The 15,298-nt window shown below is 31.2% G+C and overlaps 1 protein-coding gene and 1 long non-coding RNA gene across 2 annotated transcripts; both read right to left on the bottom strand.

Annotated features, from left to right (window-relative positions):
• Window positions 1-1,208: 1,208 nt before the first annotated feature.
• Window positions 1,209-8,156, bottom strand: LOC131595733 (cyclin-J18). The gene is made up of 10 exons (XM_058868192.1): window positions 6,043-8,156; window positions 5,885-5,961; window positions 5,698-5,797; window positions 5,511-5,609; window positions 5,351-5,368; window positions 5,208-5,278; window positions 4,961-5,087; window positions 4,805-4,865; window positions 4,590-4,680; window positions 1,209-3,414 (listed from the first exon to the last, which is right to left on the bottom strand). Exons 1-9 carry the CDS (start codon window positions 6,097-6,099, stop codon window positions 4,598-4,600), a joined length of 693 nt encoding a protein of 230 aa, XP_058724175.1. The 5' UTR covers window positions 6,100-8,156; the 3' UTR covers window positions 1,209-3,414; window positions 4,590-4,597.
• Window positions 8,157-10,273: 2,117 nt separating this feature from the next.
• LOC131600129 (uncharacterized) lies at window positions 10,274-11,977 on the bottom strand. The gene is made up of 4 exons (XR_009283014.1): window positions 11,456-11,977; window positions 11,200-11,247; window positions 10,656-11,005; window positions 10,274-10,480 (listed from the first exon to the last, which is right to left on the bottom strand). It is a non-coding gene; the product is annotated as an uncharacterized LOC131600129 (long non-coding RNA).
• Between the last annotated feature and the right edge of the window lie 3,321 nt (window positions 11,978-15,298).

Below are 15,298 nucleotides of genomic sequence, written 5' to 3' on the forward strand. Positions count from 1 at the left end.
TTTTAAAGCATATACCAATGCTGAAAATTCAAGGTGTGGAAAGGATATCAACTATAAAGTCTTGTAGGTTATAAGAGTGGAAAAAAGTGTGGCATCTAAATATATTGATTAAGTAGAGTTTAGGGAAATTTCATAAGGAATGGGCAAGCTAGTATGACTAAAAATAAGTTTAGAAGACTTGGGGGATAAAGACTAATGAAGTAATGAGAATTTATTGTCACGATAAGTCTACTATAATCATAACTCACAACCATTACAACATATAAAAAAACCAAATACATTAAGAGTGTGTTTGGATGAGGTAATTAAAATTTTTAAAGTAATTTAAAATTCAAAGCAATTCAAATGATTCAATTCAAATTCATTCATTTTTAAATTGTTTTGTTTGGATGGAGTATTAAGATAATTCATTGTTAGATTTTTGGTGTCATTTTGTATAAAATTTAAATTTTTTGGACCAAATTAAAAAATGAAAAAGTAGGGACTAATTTATAATTTTTAAAAATTTGAAGGACCAAATTGTAAAATTTAAAAATTATTAAGGACCAATTTGCAATTTTTTAAAATTTTTTGGGGTCAATTTTATAATTTTGAAAAATATGAGGACCAATTTGTAAATTTTGAAGAAATAATAATAACAAATACATTCTATGGAACATGAGAGGAATTTCAAATTCTTTGGTTTTTGGTGTCATTTCAAAATGATTAAATTTAACTAAGATGAAATACTCCATAAATTTCCATCATTTTAACAATTCTTCATTTTTGTATCCAAAAAATGAATTTTGGTCAAATCATTTTAAATTCCTTCAAAACATTACTTTCCCTCGTTAAAATGCTTCATCCAAACACACTCTAAAGTTGACACATTTCATTAAAAAAAGTTAAACAGAAATTTTATTTGCTCCGTATTGTATTGACAATTTTACACAAATTAAAAAATAAATCTAATTTTTTATATATGTAATTAAACTATAAATTATTTTACAAAATTATAGTTGATTAATAACATGAGAAAGATGAATTAAAAGAATTCTAAAATAAAAAAATGAAAAAAAAAACAAAGAATAATCAATATTCATTTATAATAAATCAATATTTTTATATAAAATACTTCTTTCATGTTCTAAAATAAATGTTATATTTATTTTTCTGCGCACAACTACAAGAACTCTCTTAAACGCGAGGCTCTTGATACCATGTTAAGAAGTGTGGTTGGGCCTAAGTCAACCCTAGAAAATCGGCTTGTAGGGTGAGGATTGCCCCCATTTATAAGAACATGTTCAGACCATATATTGTCCGATGTGGGATTCTTTAAATCAAATATAATTGTTTAAAAATAAAAGAAGTTTGTGTAAAAATAAGTGTGGTTTTCAATATTAAGATGATATAGTGGTAAATGCGAAAAGTAAAGACTATAAGCAGCAATGAACACGTTAGTGTTCTTTACTTCTTTCCACTTAATTATCAGTAATGTTGTTGGTGTTGGGTCTCCACCTCAACAAATTGCATTTGATTTTGTAATGTTTTTCCTAATGAAAAGTCAAAGTCTAAGTCAATTTCCTAACAAATATGAAAAAGAAAACATTGTGGTCCCTGAAATGTGATAAAAGTGCAGACTCCACCGACAGAAGAATCATAAACAGCTAGCAAGTAAGCAAATGGGACTATTAACAGAAAGTGGTTCCATATTTAGTATTGGAAATTGAAGGTTGGTGTTCCAATTCAAAGGACGGTGTTGTGTTGTTGTGTTGTGTTGGTGTCAGCATGATTCAGTGACGTAACAAATAAAGCTAAAATAATAGTAATCAACAGCACTGTGGCCCTTTTTATGGTTTGGGAATTGATAATTATTTTAGGTTAGGGACGGTGGTCAAGTAGTCAGATTAGTTTAGGAACAATAATTTAGACCAAGGTCCACAGTGCTGCTGAACAAAAAGAAGAAAACAGAGTCTTGAGTCAACCTATATACAGTTTAGAATGTAATTTTTTAAATAAATTGTGTATAAAAAGTTTCAACCTTTGTAATTGGATAACCAATTTGTTGTGTATAGAAAGTTTTCACTGTTTTAATTAATATGTGAGACATTGTCAACAATCTAACGTGGCCAAGATATGTGATATCTAGTGTTTAGGTAAAAAGTGAGTGTCATTTTCTTTTCAAGAGTCTTCCCATAAATAACCTCTCAGCATCATCTTTAATAAGCTCCCTCGGTTGTGGACGTGAACTTGGTGGCCTAGCTGAGTGAATGGATGTGCAAACGTGTTATATTGACTTCAGAGCTGTTCGGGTGATGTGTCATATGTTAATTAGGTGTAAGTTTGAAGTACTTGAAGTGTTGTTTAATGTAGTATATACTTAGTTATTAGTTCTATAGCTTAAGTTTATTTTAGGATTGAAGTAGATAGCCTTCTTGTTTCCTTAAATTTTTTTGTAAGTTGTTTATAGAAGAAATGAAAAAAATATGTTGTTTATGTTAAGAAACAATATAATCATGATTGGTGACTCAAATATAAAAAAAAAAATTATAAATTAATAGGATCAAATATATATTGTTTATTGAAATCATAGTTGAAATAAAATTGATTAAAATTACTTAAATGTTGCTTAAATATAATAAAATAATTTGTTCCATAAAACATAGTTTAATCAATCAAAATTAGTTCCATCAGTAGAGATGCTCTAATGTGTTTATAAAAGATGAATGAAATGTACTAAATTAATATACTGAATTTGTCAATTGGCAATTATCTGGTCTGTTTCAGCGTATGATCGGCTCAATTTCTAAAATTCTGTTTTATTTAATTCTGGTACATGTTTTTCAGTACCCGTATAAAAACAGATCTTTTGAATGAACATTTTTTATATGCCGCTGGTTCATGTATCTTGTATATGCAAAGCCGATCTTGAGTATATGGGTTTTTATTCATTCGAATTGTACAATCCAAAATTATTAACTTGATGAAAAAAGTGAGAAGTTTCATGTGTTATATAGTGTTTGGATTCTAGAATTTGGAACGTGTTTTTAAGTGTTCGAATTCTAGAATACAGAGCATTTTTGGGCATTTTAAAGAGTTTCTGAAAAGTTTAGAGGATGAAAAAAGAAAAACTCATTTTTCTTCATTATGATTACATGTGAAACCCCAAAGTTTCTGTTTTTACGATCCTACCTGTATAATTTCTTATAGCCTGATTGTTCTGGCGGTGTTCAATATCTAGCTTCTTATAATCACAATGTAAGTGACATTGAAATGCAAGACATATAATTTGGACACAACCAAACAAGTGCTTATTCAACTATGTATACCTGCTAAAACACCATTGCGAGTGAAAGAATATGAAGCTTACCAAAAATACATCCAAACCAAGAATATGGTATGATGTTTCAGCTCATTCAAGATATCATCCTATTCCTGCAACCAAATAATAAGGATAAATGGAGAAAAGAAATGAAACCCAGATACAGAAACCATATTTTCAAAACATAGTACTCGCTGGCCACTGCATCTTTTGGCATTATACTGTGAAAGGGTGCTCAAAACTGACTATATCCAATTTGAAACCAATAATAAGGAGTAAGGACTGCATTTCAAAACTGAACCAAATGTCTGCCTACAAGACAGGTTTGGTTTTGTCAAAATAGCTTCCAAGCCGGATTTAAAACCAGGATTCTTCTTTGACATTTTGTAAGAAAACATTGGATCAAAAGTTTATCACCAGTAATGTTCTGATACACCTTCAGCTTGCCATCAAGAAGCAAGAATTTTTCAGTTTGCAACCAATCTAACCAACTAAGTTTTGTTCTTCAATCTAATATTGGCTTGGCACTACTAGAATGAAAATGATATTGGTCAATTGAGCAGTAAAATCACAACATCTTGGTTCCAAATTCATTGTTACACCTGTATTTGTTCTTCCATCAACATGTTTTATTGTTGGGTCTATCATCAGGCTAGGCAATCATGTTATTTGCCAGAAATGGATCTACACCAGTTCAAATATTTTAATCAAAACCCAATTTTCAATCAAGCTTTAAAACCTGTTTCAAAAACCGGTTCTGGTTTGGTTCAAACTCGGTTTTAAACTAAACGTGAATCAGTTTGGGGGGAATATCTGGCTCAAATTTGAAATCAAGTCCTTCTTAATGGTAGAAATTTCTATATGGCTTGGTTTTATGAATATCCAAACCATGCACACTCCTAAGGTTACTAGGTTTATTGTTGGAAAAAGGAGGCAGCTGTGGAATGGTGAAAGAAACTTTAATTTTAAGGAATAGAATAAAAAATGGATATGAAAACGGATAATATGGATATTACAAAACCAAATAACCAAAATAGAGTTTAAAAAGTAAAATGGATAGGTTAAAGATCAGTTTTAATAACCAGGTTTTGAAATATGGTTTGGATTTCGTTTACTTCACTAATAAAACCAGATATGTTGAACAGACCTAAAAGCAATGCTTATGCACTACAATGATAACATACATACTGGCAAATCGACCAATTGAATACATTAGGTAACAACACTTTAGAATTAACAAGAGATTATCAACATACATAAGTGGTTCAACTTTTAAAAGTTAACTTACCCGATATCTCAAGAAGGTTCCATCACATGCTTGAGAATCTCCGTCACCATTTTTATGACATCTTCTTCCTTACAAGAGGTTGCGAAATTTACTGCCAACAAAATCTCTTTGTTGGTTACTCAGTATTTGAAGTTAGTTCATATGGTTGTATGAATAGGTTTATAGAAAACTAAAACCTAAAAACAGTATCTTTGAACCTACATTCACTTTCTTACCCCATGCAATAATTGGGAACTCCCATTTCTGTTTAGGGACTGTCATTAAGTATGATACAACCTGAAAAAGTATATCACAACATTCCAAAATCAAAAGCATATATGATATATGGCATAATTTGGAATATGGAAATAGCTAAGGAATATACAAATTACCAAGATTGACGCAGCAAGGGAGTGAGGAGACCTATACAGAAATGATGTCTCTTCCTTTTCATAGAGAAGATCCATAATTTCCATGCAAGCTTCAAAGCTAATCAACTCACCAACTTTTGCTACTCCCCTTAGCTCAACCATTCAAAAGCAGGAATTATCAGTGTTAGACACTAAAAAAAACAAACTTCAAATTCAAATATCAAAGTTAGAGGCGTCTTCGTCTTCATCTTAAGAATATCATACTCACTTGATTTGAATCCAAAGCTCTTGAAGGAACGAAAAAGCAATATTTGCTGTGCCAATCTCAAAACTCAACACCTGAGGAAATCCCAAACGATGTCAAAATCAGATGATACCTCAGCTGAGTGAGTCCACAACTTCAATTCGTACCTGCATGAAGAGCACCTCCTGCAGATCAAGTATTTCAAAATTGAGAGAAATACAAAACATAAACCTTCATGGTATATCCAAATGGAAAACAAACCGCAATTCTAAACCATGCAAATACTATACATTTTATAATTTACAATGAACCTCAAGGTTTGCTTACCGCTTCTATGAAATTCCGATTTGTGAAGTGTTGTTCCTTGATTGATTTGTCCGCCAAAGACTTCAAACTTACAACAGAGAGCGGTCGAGAATCATGTATCTACAAACAAATATCAACAACAGTATAACAGTCCTAAATAAATTATAAAACAAGTGTAAAATCTGAATGTAAAAATTGAAACTCCCACTTTGCTTGAAATCCATAGAGAAATAAGCACAAACAGCTGCAAGGTGCTTTCAGTGACAGGTTTCAACAGCCAGGTCAACGAATTCGCGCGTTCAATGAATCTAAGTGTCGGAAAAAAAGACAACTAATCAGTAGTAAAATCTCAAAAATGCAACATTTATTTTGAGAGAGAGAGTGAGAGAGATTACGCTGGTAATGAGGGAATGAAGCGATCGGCGAAGAAGGAGAATGCAGAGTATTTAACAATGGGGGAAACATTGAGGTGCTGCTTGGAAGAAAGAGGATTATGAGAAAGTGAAAAGTGTAAGAAGAGAAATGAGATGATAGAAGAATGGTTGGGACTTACTTGAGAAGAATTGATGAGAAACTCAACGGTTTTGAGGCGCTGAGAAGAAGATGCCATTGCTTGGACACTACGTTATGGTATTGCGCAGCAACTGAACTTGAATTTATATGTTTGGTTCTATAGAATTGAGTTTTTTTAAGTATTTTTCTTTTTGAGATTAAATTATACTTTTATACTACAATTAAACATTTCTTTTTTATTTTCAATTATTTTTTATACGAAGTAATACTAAAAAAATCGTCTCCAAGAAGATATACGATTGTGCAAAGTAAAAGTAACAATGGGGGTTTTTGAGTTTGAACACGAAAAAGGAAAATGAAAAGGTAATTAGGGTGTCAAAGACGATTATGTTTCGTCTTGAATCCCTTGTATGTCTCTGATGATGCTAGCGTCTATCAGCCCTTATGATGATTAATTCAGTTACCGCACAGTTTAACTAAGCCAGTGTACCCAATCTCTTGGTGTATACCTCACTATTCTAAACTATTATCCCCTAATCTCTTAGGCAAATTCGATAATTAAAATAGGCGATGTTCGTTTGTTAAACCCTAAGTCATAACCTTACAATTTCCAATCTCTAGCTCAAATATTAGGTTGAACGGTTAACTTAGATCTGATTCACACAATTAAGATTAGTACTCAGCATGAATCTGAATCGATACATGGACATTCGTAAGCACATATAAAGCATTAAACACAAATATTACTAAAGAGAAAACTTTATAATCAAAAGCGTAAATGGTACAAAGACCTAATATATGGTCGCAACAAATCCATACTAATTCATCTGAACAAAATCTAATCTAAGAAAATTAGCTACTCATAACTAAATAATTCATAAAAGAAAGAAACATTATTGGTGAGAATTCGACTTATGATGGTGAAAACCTTCACTCAGAGTTCCACAGTAATTCTCCAAAATTAGAATTAGGTTGCCAGAAGAAGATACTTCAAAAGTGTACCAAAAATCTCTTTATAAAGCTTCAAAACGAGTCAAGCCACACGTGGCATCGCGCCATGATGTTGATGTGTCGCGCCACGATGAGCTGAGCATCGTTCCATGATGGGGCGCAATGGTCGCTGTTCAGAATTGCCTCCCATTTGCTCTTTTCACACAATTTCGTCATATTTTCTCATTTCTTACTTATTCTTGGTCTTCTTCCAAAAACACGCTAATTCTTACTAAAACTTAATCAAAATCAATGCAAACTTAATAAAATAAAAGATAAAATACTATAAAAATTACGTGATGACTCCTTCCATCACTCCTTCCGTTCTTCAGTATTTCTTCCGTTAATCCTTTTGTCCAAAATTTTCCCACGAGTTTTTCTTTTTAATGTTCCTATATTTAGTATAAAGCTAAATAATAAACTCATTCAAACAATATCACATATTTGTTATCAATATATACATAACATGTGAAATCATTATCATTACACAAAAAAAACTTATTACCTTTATTTTTTTTTCATATTTGTGTTTGTTTCTTCTACATCTTCCTCAACTTATGCATTATCATCAATAATTTCTAGTTGCCTTAAGTTGTTCCCTTTATTTTTTCTCTAGATAATGTCTCAGTTTGACTCACTTTCATTTTTTTTCTGGGGGAATCTTTAGTATTACCACTGCTTAGCTTTCAATTTGTCTTTAACTATTAAATGAAATGTGAATAATCTTTGTTTCCATTATTTGAAACAAGGAACGTTTCGTGTTCTCCATTAGTTGACTTTGTTTCAACAACTTCTTTCTTTGGCATCCTCTTTGCCTTTTTAGAGCACTGAGTAATTATCATTATTGTGTCCAAAGAAAGATTTGGTTTGTATGTTGCAAGCTTATTCAATCTACTAGTTGTAGATTTTTATCGATTTCTATTCTTCAACGATCCTAGTTTCATGTAATGAAGTCAAGAAAATATCTCCACCAAAATATGCAAATTGAAAGCACACATAGAAACATGAAAAAAAACTCTATGTAAAATCACTTATCTTGCACAACTTCTTTGTCTCCATGTGCAAAATCTTTTGTAATTTGTGATTAAGCTTGAGTTTTTCCAAGTTCTTTGTAGCAATGTTTTTGTCCAAGTTTTCATAAACTTTTTGAACTCTTACCGAATGATTAACAAGAGTTCTTTTTTTTTTTCTTTCTGTTTTTGATATTTTTAATTTTAGTGCAGATTCATCAAAACATAGTCAGAATAAAACCATTATTAATAAACTAGTGTGATACCCATGCGTTCGCACGGGTATCCGTCGTTTTTTGCGCATTTGGATTGAGTCAAACAAAATATATTAGTAAAAGATTATATTTTAGTTAAAATTGAAAAACTTATAAATTAGTAGGGTATGGATAGGGTACTATAGTACCCGTTCCCATATATGCAGTTTAAAAAACTCATGTACTGAAGCTCATATCCGTGTGGGCATCAACCTTTGAGCCTGGTCCCGTGTCCTATGGATTAATAAATATAGCTACTATAACAGCCAAATCAAAGGTGCATTTCAATTGAGGATAATAAAATGTATTGGTAAACGACTAAATTGTGGTTAAAATGGGTAAAGTTATGAAATTACTAATATTAAAAAAAATGAATATTGAAAAATAAAGTCAGTAAGAAAAGAAAGATAATTAAACTATAATTAAAGTGATAAATGATATATTTTAGGAAAATTAAAATACAATTAAAGTGATACACATATATTAAATAAATATTTCAAAGTACATAAATTTAATTTATTGTTTTGACAAAAGAAAGATAATGGCATAACAAATGATAGATGCTAGTAGGGACCCGTTCCCATATTCGCGGTTAAAAAAGTTCACGCACTGAAACCCATATTCGCGTAGGCACCAACGTTTAAGGTTGTTCCCGTATCCTATAGATATATAAATTCGTTTAATTTATTATTTTAACAAAAGAAAGATAATGGCATAACAAATGATAGATGCAAGTAGGGACCCGTTTCCATATCCGCATTTTAAAAAACTCACGTACTTATGCACATATTCGCATAGGCACAAACGTTTGAGCTTGTTCCCGTATCCTATAGATATTTAAATTCGTTTAATTTATTTTTTTAACAAAAGAAAGATAGTGGCATAACAAATGATAGATGCTAGTAGGGACCCGTTCCCATATCCGCAGTTTAAAAAATTTACGTACTGAAGCCCATATTCGCGTAGGCACCAACGTTTGAGCTTGTTCCCGTATCCTATAGATATTTTAATTCGTTTAATTTATTTTTTAACAAAAGAAAGATAATGTCATAACAAATGATAGATGCTAGTAGGGGCCCGTTCTCATATCCGGAGTTTAAAAAATTCACGTTCTGAAGCCCATATTCGCGTAGGCACCAACGTCTGAGCTTGTTCCCGTATCCTATAGATATTTTAATTCGTTTAATTTATTTTTTTAAGATGCTAGTAGGGACCCGTTCCCATATCCGCAGTTCAAAAACTGAAGCCCATATTCGCGTAGACACCAACGTTTGAGCTTGTTACGGTATCCTATAGATATTTAAATTCATGCAACCCACCTATACAGTTCAATGACAGCCGTCACTCTGATACTCGTGCGTTCACACGGGTATCCGTCATTTTTGCGCATTTAGATTGAGGATGATAAAAGATATTAATAAAAGACTAAATTTTGGTTAAAATGAGTAAAGTTATAAAATTACTAATATTAAATCATTTATTCATATTCTATAATAATTGAAATTAGTAACTAAATCATTTAAAAAAATAATGGTAGAAAATACTTTAACCATACAAATGAATAATTAATTGAAAATAATTTAATTATACACTTTTCATAATCATCAAAGATGTATATTACTGATATACTTCCCGTTAATATTAAATATTTTGATCAGTAATTTAATATTCTCGTTATAATGAATTCCTTTATTTATCTATTTTGTTTTAAACTCTTAATTGACCACCCCAACACCACTGCATTTCCTTTATTTAAAAAAAAAAAGAAAAAATCAGTATGTCTCATACTCTAACATATGATACATAAACCTATCTCCTTTTCAACTTTGAGCCTTATAATACTCATTCATTTGTAGCTTTACAGTAAATGTCATCCCTTATAACTCTCTTTCTTAGTGTTGTTTTCATTTTTTTTTATAGTTTCACTTATATTGATTTTTCACCATTGTAACTATATTAGTCTTCTTAGGATGGATGCATTGAAAGAAAGATAAAATCACAGTGGCCTTAAAGTGATGCTACCAGAAACATTATACTCTATATATTTTGTTACTATCCAAGTATAGTTGTACAATAAATTCCAAGTTCACAAAAAAGACTGGTACTTCTAGCTACAAACTCCACCTTTGAGATGAACTTTAAGTTCTTGCAGTTCAATCTGTTTATATATGAACTCGTTTGCTCATGCACCAGACTCGTCCATATTGAGAAAGATGCTTACAACCTGCATTAAATAACAATTTAGAAAGAAAAAATGTAATAATATTTTCCAAAGAAGTAATAATGTTGAACTTAAATTTGGATGGTGCGTTCTAAATTGAAATTGAAGTACAGAAGAACACTTCAAAGTTCAAAACAACATCTAGATAGTTGTACATGTAACATGAGCATAATTTTACCTTCCCTATCTGAGGTCGTTCTTTCAACTTTTCTAGGCTGGTTCCAATATGTGAGACAGCTCTCCAGCAGTTTAAAGAGATTACACATTACTATATCTTGTATTTACAAAAGACTAATCACGTGTGTAGGAAAAACAGTAAGTACCTTTAAAATGTAGAAAATTTCAATCTCTTAAAGTCGATAGGCAGATCAAAAGAACTTACATCAAGTATAAAAAGAAGAGTTGGAGGAACTGCATATCCAAGTCCTTCAAGAACAACATCTATTGAGAGATGAAAACCTCCAAGAGAGTCAATTATGGTAATCGAACATATAAAACTCCCCGCAACAGCCATGGCACCATAAATCCCTGAAACAAAACAACTCTTTCAAAACCAAATCGAATAATCTATATTTTGAATTAACCAACAAATTAGAGATGACATTTGACTGAGAATAAAGAAAGAAATTCAACATGAAAATTTGGAAAAAAAACTATCAATCAATGAAAACCAAAGTATAATGGCAGTTACAAAATAGTTGGGCAGAAACGCAATAACTTACCTCATCAAAATCAGCAAGAATGCGTGAAAATTCAGTCATGAACCAAACCTGCCAAGAAAAAAAGGCAGTTGAATAAACAATGCACCTCTAGAAGAGTCTGAAACAATAATGAAGTCACAGCAACCATGAAATTTTACATGAAAATAAACATAGGAAAATAATAATAAGCATGCAATGAAGTGAAACATATGTTTTAGTAAATATACAAAATCAGAACTGAAACACAAAGCAATTTGAATGAAGCACTCATTATTACCATTGCTGATAGACATTGCAACCATAGCAGTATATCTGGTTTATTGAACCAAAAAAAGGCCGTCGCGCGGCTTTACTTGTGTACTGGTAGATGGACGCTGGTGGTGCCAGACTTCAAGTGCTAAAGTGGAAACAACATGTTACCATCACAAAAGCTTTGTACCTATTGCCATCACAAGCTTTTTCGTGTAGCGAAAACAAATGTTAAACCGAAATAATTTTCAATGGACTAACTCATTTTGAGTTGTTGAAAAAATGAAAACAGATTATTACTAATTAATTATTATTGTTAATTAATTCTTATAATTTTATTATTATTGTTAATTATTTTCTATTAGTAACAATTCTGGATTTATCGTGATTGTTAGTTATTATTATTAACTGTCATAATCATGTAATGAATTTGGTTTTTCCATACATTGAAACGTCAAACGTCTTCTATTTATTATTGTATTTGTATTTTGCTTGCTTCTAACATGGCACCATCATCGATCACATGCTACCATATTGAAATGACAAATGATCTCTCATGATACACAATACAATAATTGCAATTTCAAAAGTATCCAGAAACTTTATCAAAATATAGCCACCATATCATTACTTTCAACAAACCATTCAAATTTCACTAAACCAAATTTTTATTCATAATACTCACTTAATTCCAACATAACCTGTACAACAACAATAAATCTGCACGGACCATAATTTCGCAGAGCAACAATTTTTGTTTTTTATTTTTACAGTTTGAAAGGAAAAAATTCAAATTATCGAATCTTCGGTTCACTATCTTCATACAAACAAATCTAACATCAAACAGAAACATGTAGAAAAGAAGAAAAATGATCTTCACTCAATAACAATATGATTTTGCTCTGTTCCTTTTTTTTCCATGGCAGGTGTAGTAGCAAAAATTTAAACAGGGATCAAAAGCTTGCTCGCCGGATTGACACGTCGAAACCGACGTGGCCGCTATGCCTACGCCCCGAACAACACCTTAACTCCCTCCGTCAATCTCAGCTACGAATCTGCGTAGAGACCGCCGCAAAAGTCACAGATCGGACCGGTTCCGGCTAATTCCGACGCGTAAATCTCCGGCCGAACCCAATCCACCGCCACCTGCAGTTACGACTTCTCACTTGGGATTTACTTATGTTGTTATGTGTTGATTTTTGTTGCAGTGAGATTAATAAGGGAAATTCATGGAATAAAGTATGAGAAAAGGGTTTCAAAAGATATAAGAGAAAGCTGAGATAAAGTTTTTCTGCTTTCAATTCAATGATTCCAAAAACTGATTTCTCTTTTAAGATTTACCAAGTTTCATACCAAACCCTTTGATGGAGCAGCGACAGATGCAGTTGAACAACCTAAAGGAAGAATAGAGAACACATTAGATGAATAGAGAACACAACTCACCTGGTCGATTTCATTTTGCGTGGAATGTTATCTGTTTCAGAAAAAACATCAAGGTATGCAGAATACTCAATTGGCTCTAGAAACTTGGAATTGACATACTGATGGTATAATTCATGCATGTCTAAGTATCGACCAAAAGCTTCCTGTAAAGCAATGTTCATATAATCAGTGATCATAAAAAGTTGCAGGAGCATAATGATGAGAAAACTGGAAAGATGAAGGATGCAACTGTTGCATATATATAAGAGAGCCATTATATGAAAGTTATTATTGCTGTAGCGGTTAGGAACGTGGATGGTCATGCAAGTGAAACATTGTGTAACTGCAGCAAGTGAAGAATTTAACGTTTCAAATAATGAAACTGCCGTAGCACACAAAGATTGGAGGAATAATATGAGGAGGGTGACGTGGCTTTTTGTATGAGCAGATGCTGATGTGGACAGCCCAAATGATAAGAAAATGGTAGACTTTTCTTATATAATAGATATTGAATTATAAAAAAATATAAAAACATAAATAAATATACATTCTCTTTAGTACTCAAATTCATAATTTTTTTTCTATGTTTTTTAGTACAAGTTCTTTATTACTATGTGAAAAATCTTTTATAAGCTGTTGCCCAAGCTTGAGTCTCTCCAGCATAGCTCTTTTCGAAGTTGTCATCAACTTTTTAAACTTTAACTCCATTATTCATAAGAGTTCGATTTCTTGGTGTTTTTAATTTTAATGAAACTTCATCAAAATAATATTATAAATAAAAACAATTCAAAAATTCAAAACATAATATGTACTATATAATTGTATATAATCATGATCATTAGACCAGAAAATAATTACCTCCTACAACTTCTATAATCTCTTGAACCATTTCTCTATTATTTCCATGTGATCTTTCTTGCTACTTGTTAATTTTTTCTTCTTCTTAATTTGCAGAATTTTCTTTGCCAATTCAAAGCTTGATCTTGTAGAATTTTCTTTGCCATCTTTTTATGAGATCCACTATCTTTTACACTTCTTACTTTGTCCATTTTTAAATTGAAACAATCAGCTACAAAGAAATAAAGAAGCTATACACAGTTAATAATATAATTCCAAGTATTTGAAAGAAAATTATCAATTCTATGTTTAAGGTGAATTTATCCATGTTCTACATGGTAGTAAAAACTAAATGTCACACAATTCATCCAATAAGCTTTATTTCCATACACCACTAATTTACTGGTGCACACCCCTTCAGAGAGAGAATATTTGGAACATGGGCTCTACAATGAGGCCCAGAGTCTCTCTTCCCCTTCACACCCACTTTTCTCTATTATATGTCCCTTGGCTGAAGCAAAATAACTATTATATCCTCACATTACTTAGGCCCAGCGTCCATTTTGCCTTCTTCACCCCTTGATTGCTGACCCTAGCGCCCTAGAATTGGGCCTTTTTTCTTTCTTTTCTTTCTAAGCCCATTATCTTATTTCCTTAATTACTTGTTTATTTTCTTGTGTGTGTGTGTGTGTGTATATATATATATATATATATATATATATATATATATATATATATATATATATATATATATATATATATATATATATATATATATATATATATATATATATATATATATATATATTAGGGTTTAATGGTGATGCACTGACAGTGTAAAAAAGTTTTACACTGTCATCCAATGAGAATATATCAATCTGCCATGTCATCTTAGTAATTTAAAAATAACAGTATGACTTGGTAGGATACATGGCCGTGATTGAATGACAGTGTAAAACTTTTTTACACTGTCAGTGCATCACCCATTTTCTCTATAAATTAATGCTTTTTATTTACTTTAATTAAGTGATTTTTTATGACTTAATTTTACTAAATAATTTATATTAATTTAATTAGTTAATATAGTCTTTTCTTTATTTTTATTTAAAATTAGTTAGATTACTATTATATCCTTACTTGAGCTTTGGTTTCTATTTAATTGTGTGTCTTGATTGATTTTTATTTTTATTTCTATTTTTATTACTTTAATATTTCCATTTAATAAAAATGTAGCCTCATGACGTATAATAATTTATCGCTTTCATTTATATTGTTCTTATTGCTTTAACTAATTGTTAATCAAGATAACTTAAAATCAACTATTTTAAAAAAGAACAAAAATACATTCGATCCAACGTTGAACCTTTATCCCAAATCAAATATAAATTGAATGCAACGCAAGTGTCGATTCAACGTCGAGGATCTCTTACGATTAACTCAAACTCTTTTCATAAATCAATTTCAAACGCTTGATCCAACGTCAAGTCGTTTTATGCGTATAAACCTTTTTTCAAACAAAATGAATTAAATGGACGAGATGGAAGAATTTCCAACATTTTCCTAAATTAATCGGATACAAGCCGCATAGCTTGGCCGTTTGAATATTTACGAT

This window comes from Vicia villosa, linkage group LG4 (assembly GCF_029867415.1).
Source record: "Vicia villosa cultivar HV-30 ecotype Madison, WI linkage group LG4, Vvil1.0, whole genome shotgun sequence".
Lineage (NCBI taxonomy): Eukaryota > Viridiplantae > Streptophyta > Magnoliopsida > Fabales > Fabaceae > Vicia > Vicia villosa.